Source organism: Ranitomeya imitator, chromosome 1 (genome assembly GCF_032444005.1).
Source record: "Ranitomeya imitator isolate aRanImi1 chromosome 1, aRanImi1.pri, whole genome shotgun sequence".
Taxonomy (NCBI): domain Eukaryota; kingdom Metazoa; phylum Chordata; class Amphibia; order Anura; family Dendrobatidae; genus Ranitomeya; species Ranitomeya imitator.
The window spans coordinates 1,132,007,320-1,132,015,637 of NC_091282.1; the positions used below are offsets into that span (position 1 = coordinate 1,132,007,320).

The window sequence follows — 8,318 nt, forward strand, 5'->3', positions numbered from 1 at the left end:
GCTGGACAGAGATGGGGCAGAGTGCTGGACAGAGGTGGGGCAGAGTGCTGGACAGAGATGGGGCAGAGTGCTGGACAGAGATGGGGCAGAGTGCTGGACAGAGATGGGGCAGAGTGCTGGACAGAGATGGGGCAGAGTGCTGGACACAGATGGGGCAGGGTGCTGGACAGAGATGGGGCAGGGTGCTGGACAGAGATGGGGCAGGGTGCTGGACAGAGATGGGGCAGGGTGCTGGACAGAGATGGGGCAGAGTGCTGGACAGAGACGGGGCAGAGTGCTGGACAGAGATGGGGCAGAGTGCTGGACAGAGATGGGGAAGAGTGCTGGACAGAGATGGGGCAGAGTGCTGGACTTAGGGACACTGCAGCTTATGCCGCTGTCCCCTGACTGCTGCGCCTCCCCCCACTCTTGTTATTACTGAGATCTCCCTTTAAGTGAAGCCAAACTGAATATGGGGTTAACTCCCTGCGGAGGGGGCGGGGCTTATCCCCTGCTCTTGGCGCCGGGAAGCGCTGAAGCCACATCCGATCCCAGGACCCGAACCTGTATGGGCTGCCGGCATTATGGACCCGCTGGAGAGTGCGGTGAGGGATAGGATCGGCAGGGAAGGCAGCGCTTGGTTAGCAGCTTTGCTGACCGGGAGCAACTCCTTCCCTGCCATGGTGCAGGCGGTGCCGCCGGAGGGTCGGCGCTCTCGCAGAGCCACCCGGCCTCCGGCGCGGCTGAGCCCGCCAGTATATTCAAAGAAGAGCACGCGCAGCTCTCGTGCACGCGCCTCTTCTGCTCTGGGCGCCAGGGAGACTGGAGGAAGCGCGTTGCAGCAGGTGGTGGAGACACAGGGGTCGGGGACGAGCAATACAAGCTGTATTCCTCCTTCTGCCCCGGGCACACTGAGAGGGAGTACAGGTCTGCAAGTGCCAGCATTGTTAGCCGGAGCTGTGCACTTAGTTAGAAACAGCATAGGGGGGGGGGGGGGGGGTCCAGGGAACGTCTGCTTCCTCAGGACTCAGGCACGGCAGGAAAGGAGACTGAGGCTCCACAGGGAGGCATTCCTCCACTTTCAAGGAACACGGGGGAAGCTATTGCCAATACGGACAGGAGCAAGGACACGGCAGCCGTAGCGCAGCAGAACATGGGATCACATAATATTAGCACCAGGTCAGCATAGTGCATACTCCCAGGCTAGTACAGGGGGCGAATCACAGTTTCCACCTTACCCACTCATCTTTAGTACCCCGTATTCGCAAATACCGGGCGGGCAAATTACTCCCTCTCAGGCGGCAGTAGTTGAACACCAGGACGCCCCAGCGTCACGATCACTGATGGCAACCGCTGTTCGTGCCCCAATTCAGGGTGCTGGCACCCCGGCTATGGATAATAGACAGAGTGCGGGTATCCGCTCCGCGCGCAGATCATCGTCGTCATCATCGTCATCCCCCAGAGAGCATCGCAGAAGCGGACGTAGGAAGCGCGATCGTCATGTTAGCAAACAGCGTTCGTATAGATCTAGGTCCAGCCGGCGTAGTAGACGGTCTAGAGCCTCGCAGTGGCGCTCGCCTTCTTCATCCGGTAGTTCTTCAGGCAGGTCACACAGGCAGGAGTCTTCTCGTCATAGGTCCATACATCGCATGGAGCGTCAAGGTCCGATGACTCCCGTGGCACGGGAAGCAAGCTGTCCGGATACCGGTGCACCAATTGGTGAGTTCCCCTTTATTGGGGCATGGGGAGGGGAGAGAGCCAACACCAACCTTTCAGACACAGTAGCCAATGCAACCACAGGAAACAGGATTTATGTCAATCCAAAATTGCTACAACCAGCGGGATTGTGCAGGCAGCCCCCTCCTCCCCGCCCGGATGTGTATAAGGATGGCCTATTCTGTGGGGTCCCTCCTTTAGGGGCCCACTTGGATAGCGCCATCAAGGAACACATTTGGGCCAATGATTTCATTGACATATGGTCTCTGGTTTCCACGGATCAGCACTCGGTTGATAGAGAGAGGCGGTTGGGTGATAAAACATATGAACGTAAACCAAAAGTTGCAAAAACCATTAATAACTGGTTGCAAGCTATTGCGGTCCTGGGATGCGTTATGGGGGAAAAGCACCCCGAAAGGTGCTCCGAGCTATTTATATACTTAGATAGCATCTATAATTCCTATATGGCACACGGGGGATCAGCATGGTGGAAATATGATGAAGATTCCCGCCGTGGCTTGGCCGCCAATCCTCAATTAGGCTGGGGTATGAAAGCCACGGATTCGTGGCTCCGCCTGATGATGGCTCAGAGAACAACCCAATCCTTTCACGGGCCCGCTGCCGGGTCCAATAACAACGCGGCAGCAACAGCCATTCGTAGACCAGGTTCGTGCTGGTTATTTAATGAAGGGCACTGTAAGTTCTATGAGCTCTGCAAATATAGACATGAGTGTTCATCGTGCGGAGGTCCCCACCCAGTAGCAAAATGCACACGTCCGCCCCAAAAAGCTATCTCCGGAAAAAACCCCTCTACAGGTGAGGTTAACGACGCCGGTGAGCGTAAAAAGAATGGGGCCGTGGCTGGACAAATACCCCAATAAATTGGCCGCGGCGCAACTGCGTTTCGGTTTCTCCTACGGTTTTTTCATCCCGTTTAATTGGTCACCCGAGCCACAATCAGCCCCTAATTTACAATCAGCAAAGGAATTACCCAACGTATTAGCAGAGAAGCTGGGGAAGGAAATCAGGTTGGGTCGTTTTCGTGGTCCTTTCAATTCCCCCCCTTTCCCTAACTTACGTGTTTCACCCCTGGGTATAGTTCCCAAAAAAGAGTCAGGTAAATACCGATTAATTCATCATCTTTCATACCCCAAGGGGATGTCTGTCAACGATGGTATACCCAGTGATGAAACAGCTGTCACTTATATTTCCTTTGACAAAGCGGTTGACCTCGTCAGAAATGCTGGCCCGGGGGCCCTTATGGCCAAATCGGACATAGAATCCGCTTTCCGGCTGCTCCCGGTACACCCGGATTGTCACCACTTACTCGGGGCTAAATTTGAGGATCTATACTATTACGACACATGTCTTCCCATGGGGTGTTCAATTTCCTGTTTTTATTTTGAGTTATTTAGCATGTTTATAGAATGGGTCGCTCACAAGATCACCCGGCTAACCGCCATCACTCATTATCTCGATGACTTTTTGATAGTCGGGCCAGCGGGCTCAGACGTATGTGCCACAGCCCTTGCCCAATTCAAAGATGCCATGGCACATTTTGGGGTCCCACTTTCCCCCGAGAAGACGATAGGGCCAGTATCAGTGATCACATTCCTCGGGATTGAAATCGACTCGGTCGCCATGGAATTTAGGTTGCCGAAGGAGAAAATTGACAAGCTGCTGGATCTCATCAGCGGATGTATTACAGTTGGTAAGGTCACATTAACGCAAATGCAGTCGCTGCTTGGCTCCTTAAATTTTGCCTGTAGGGTCATGCCAGCGGGCAGGATCTTCTCGCGCAGATTGATGATAGCCACGAGAGAAGTGAGTCAACGACATCATAGAATCAGGATTACAGCACATCTACGTTCTGATTTAAACACATGGAAGCTGTTCCTCAGCAATTACAATGGTAGGACTTGCTTTCAGGAGACAGAATGCTCAAACGAGGACATGGGTTTGTTTTTTGCAGCGTCAAGCCACACGGGTTTCAGTGTTCGTGTTGGTAACAAATTGTGTGCTGCGAATTGGCCTGCTTTCTGGGTTTCCAGGAAGTGGAACGTAGATTCTACCTTGATCGAACTTCTCCCTGTGGCAGTTGCCATGGAAATCTGGGGTCCACAATTGGCCAACAAGCGTATTCGTTTACAACTTGAAACCGTTGGCGGGGCGCATGCCATCAACTACCTAGCATCTCCTTCACCGCTGGTTTTAGACCTAATTAGGTTCATAGTATTGAAATGCTTAACGTTTAATGTTTGGTTCAAAGCGAATGCACTAACCGTCAGCAATGAGAATGTTTATGGTTTATTAACTGGGTTTTACTCGCAGGATTTACTGGGACGGCGCCTTCAGGAACCCTTGGAGGAGGTGGATTGTCCACATTCGATCTGGGATGTCCTGGGGACCTGATGCCATTAATACGCTCATCGATCTTTTAGCAGACGGCAAACCAGTGGGGTCTTCGGAGGATGCTCGAATGCAGGTGACAATGGCATTTCTATCCAAAATGCATGCCATGGGAGTGTCTGCGTTAGCGTTCCAATTCAAGCTGCAAAGTTGGCCAGATTCCACGAAACACTTCCTAGTCAGTCAGCTACTGAAAGGTTGGCGCCGAGCGGATAAACACGGTGATAACAGGCGTCCTATCTCCTTTGATTTGCTAGTGAGCTTGGTTAAGGCCGCGGAATCTGTTTGCGATTCTAAATACGAAGCTGCGCTAACGTCAGCGGCTTTTGGCCTAGCATTCTTTGGGGCCATGCGGGTCAGTGAGATTGTTCCTACTGCACTGAATAAACCAGGTGGCCTTAGGCGAGAAGACATACTAATTTGTGACGATGGTCTAAGGATTAGAATATGTAAATCCAAAACTGATCAGGATGGCAGGGGTACTTGGTTCCCAATATTTGCCATCAACAAGGACATTTGCCCATTAACATTAATTAGGAATTACATGCGAGTTAGAAAGGATGGTTCCCAATTTTTCATTCATGAGAATGGGCTTCCCCTAGTGTCGGGCCAATTCTTAGCTATATTGAGACGCATGTTGTCACTATTGGGAATGCCCGCGGCAGAATTTGGGACTCACTCATTTCGGATAGGTGCAGCAACAGAAGCATCTAGAGCGGGTTTATTTGAACCAGAAATTCAAAGGGTGGGTAGATGGAGATCCCGCTGTTTTACTAGATACATCAGGCCTGATTTATTGTTATAAAGTTTTGGTCGTTTCGGTACTATTATATCCGGGAGCAGGTTCGGTAATTCATTGGGGAACTTCCTTGGGTTGTTGGGTTATTGGTTGTTGGCTAACTGTATATTTTTATTCCTAGATGGGGTGCGACCCAGCGTCTGGATAGTGGGTCACTCGTACATTTATTGGGCTGCTCGCCGCGCCGAGTTGTGCCCAGGAGGGCGATCTTTGGGCTTTAACGATGTCGACGTGATATGGCGTGGCTTGAGAGGCATGATGTGGTCCCAAGTTCTTCTGGAGGTTGTTCACATTGCACGGGTGGCTTCATCCCCCACCATTGTGGTTATCCATGCCGGAGGAAATGACCTGGCTTCGTCCCCACTGGCTGAACTACTTACGCTGATTAGATCGGACATGGACAAGTTCCCGAGTTTCTTCCCGTTGATGTGTCTAGTTTGGTCCGAAGTAATCCCAAGGCTGGTTTGGCGGGGTGCCAGGGAATTGAATGCTAAGGAGAGATCCAGACGCACGCTGAATCAGAGGATATCACGATTCGTAAGATTTAAGAATGGTGTAGTTGTTCGGCACCATCGGCTGGAAGGGGACAATTCCGGTTTTCTGCTTCCAGACGGAGTCCATTTGAACGAGGCGGGCTTAGATATCTTCCTCAATGGTATTAGAGAAGGGGTGGTTCAGGCGATGCATTCGTTGGGGGGGTCGTAGCTCTCTATATTCGCTCCTCCTTGGCGGAAGGGTGGAGTTTTGTTGGTGGTGAAGATACCTGCCCGGGAGACCGGATGGCAGTAATCTCCCTACACCCCATTTGTTGGCAGATATTGCCTGTTTAAGCTGCGACCAAAAATATTTACCCAAAGGAAAAGATGGAAATGTTATGAGTATATTTCCCAATAAAAGTTTTAAAAGTTCTGACAACTTTTGTGTGTTCACTTAATGGGAGTAAACGGTCATGGGTCGTAGCAGTCTTAGGGACACTGCGGCTTATGCCGCTGTCCCATGACTGCTGCGCCTCCCCCCCACTCTTGTTATTACTGAGATCTCCCTTTAAGTGAAGCCAAACTGAATATGGGGTTAACTCCCCGCGGAGGGGGCGGGGCTTATCCCCTGCTCTTGGTGCCGGGAAGCGCTGAAGCCACATCCGATCCCAGGACCCGGACCTGTTTCCCACCCTCCCTCCCCTTTTGTTAGATGTTGGTTCAGTTGCAGCTGCGGAAGGGTGGAGTTTTGTTGGTGGTGAAGATACCTGCCCGGGAGACCGGATGGCAGTAATCTCCCTACACCCCATTTGTTGGCAGATATTGCCTGTTTAAGCTGCGACCAAAAATATTTACCCAAAGGAAAAGATGGAAATGTTATGAGTATATTTCCCAATAAAAGTTTTAAAAGTTCTGACAACTGTTGTGTGTTCACTTAATGGGAGTAAACGGTCATGGGTCGTAGCAGTCAGAGATGGGGCAGAGTGCTGGACAGAGATGGGGCAGAGTGCTGGACAGAAGGGGCAGAGTGCTGGACAGAGATGGGGCAGAGTGCTGGACAGAGATGGGGCAGGATTGGAAACAGATGGGGCAGAGTGCTGGACACAGATGGGGCAGTATTGGAAACAGATGGGGCAGGATTGGACAAACATGGGGCAGGATTGGAAACAGATGGGGCAGGATTGGAAACAGATGGGGCAGAATGGAGACAGATGGGGCAGGATTGGAAACAGATGGGGCAGAGTGCTGGACACAGATGGGGCAGGATTGGACACAGATGGGGCAGAGTGCTGGACACAGATGGGGCAGGATTGGAAACAGATGGGGCAGAGTGCTGGACACAGATGGGGCAGGATTGGAAACAGATGGGGCAGGACTGGAAACAGATGGGGCAGGATTGGAAACAGATGGGGCAGAATGGAGACAGATGGGGCAGGATTGGAGACAGATGGGGCAGGATGGATACGATGGAGACAGATGGGGCAGGATGGGGAGATCATATGGGGCAGAATGGATACTTATGAGGGCAGGATGGGAGAGCATATGGCTGGAACCTGGAATGAGACACACGGGGGCTAGGATGGCGAATATTACCATAGGGGCTAATTAAGGGATATTATTATTGCAGTGATGCATTTATTTTATTTTTTGAGTATACTTTTTTAAATGGGGGGCGGTCCTGTTACTGTGTAGAGTGACACTATGTCGCCTTCTTCATGTGGTGTAATGTAGAGGCTGGGAAAATTAAGTAATGTGTTCTACAAGCGGAACTCGAGATAACTGTTATTTCCTGCAGAGACGAGTCCTGGCTGGAAGAAATGATGGCGGTCTGTGCTGGATGAAAGATGAAGGACTTCACCTAGAGACGTCACTGGTGAGTCAGTGTTACCTATACAATGACACTATACACTGTATACTATATACAGAGGTCCTGTGTACAATGTCACCAGTGATCACTGTATTACCTATACATTATATACAGAGCTCCTGTGTATAATGTCACCGGTGATCACTGTATTACCTGTAGACACTGCTTACTAATTACAGATCTCCTGTGTATAATGGCACTGATGGTGATAGTATTGTGGGGTTTTTTTTTATTACTGATCAGTATTGTAGTATTCAGTCATTGGTGGTAATATGTGGTCTGGTCATGATGTGGTGGTATTTGTTCCTTGTATTTTATATTATACGATACGATACGATACGATACGATACACTTTATTGATCCCGTGGGAAATTATGGTATCACAGCAGCACAACTTAAATCATAAAAATCATAAAGGAATTCCATAGTTGACATGACAGTTTGTTGACAGAAGAACATTATACATTAGAATAGGTCATACACAACAAGTGAACTGAAATGTAGAGAAATAAGTAGACATTCACCTTGGTGGTTTAACCCTAATGTTATTGTTGTACATTCCCATGGCAGTTGGCACAAACGATTTCCTATATTTTTCCTTCTTACACCTCAGAAGTATTAGCCGGTTGCTGAAGGTGCTCTTCTGTCTCATGAATAGCTCATATAATGGATGTGCATTATTGTTCATAATTGTCATACACTTTCTCAGAGTTCTTTTCTCCACTACCTCCCCAAAAGAGTCCAGATTGTAGCCCACAGCAGAACTTGCCTTCTTAATAATCTTATTCAGCTTATTAGCATCAGAGGCCCGCACACTACTACCCCAGCACGTGATTGCAAAAAAGATGGCACTTGCCACCACAGATTGGTAGAACATTTCTAACATTTTGCTACACACATTAAAAGACCTCAGTTTCCTTAGGAAATACAGTCTGCTCATCCCCTTCTTGTAGACAAACTCTGAGTGGCATCTCCAGTCCAGTTTGCTATCCAAATGGACCCCCAAATATTTGTAACTCTCCACCTGCTCTACCTCCTGACCAGCAATAGTGATCGGTAAGCATTCCAACTT

The 8,318-nt window shown here is 49.8% G+C and overlaps 1 protein-coding gene across 2 annotated transcripts; it reads left to right on the top strand.

Annotated features, from left to right (window-relative positions):
- The first annotated feature begins 320 nt into the window (after positions 1 to 320).
- LOC138657025 (uncharacterized) lies at positions 321 to 6,298 on the top strand. Of its 2 annotated transcripts, XR_011316996.1 has the most exons (3): positions 321 to 1,698; positions 4,027 to 4,180; positions 5,025 to 6,298. XR_011316996.1 is itself a non-coding variant. In XM_069744503.1 (2 exons), the coding sequence occupies exon 1, from the start codon at positions 2,545 to 2,547 to the stop codon at positions 4,105 to 4,107; it is 1,563 nt and encodes a 520-aa protein (XP_069600604.1). In that variant the 5' UTR covers positions 2,318 to 2,544; the 3' UTR covers positions 4,108 to 4,180; positions 5,025 to 6,298. The 2 variants fall into 2 exon arrangements, 1 of the variants encoding a protein (XP_069600604.1); XM_069744503.1 differs by lacking the exon at positions 321 to 1,698 and having other exon boundaries at positions 2,318 to 4,180.
- The last annotated feature ends 2,020 nt before the right edge of the window (positions 6,299 to 8,318 follow it).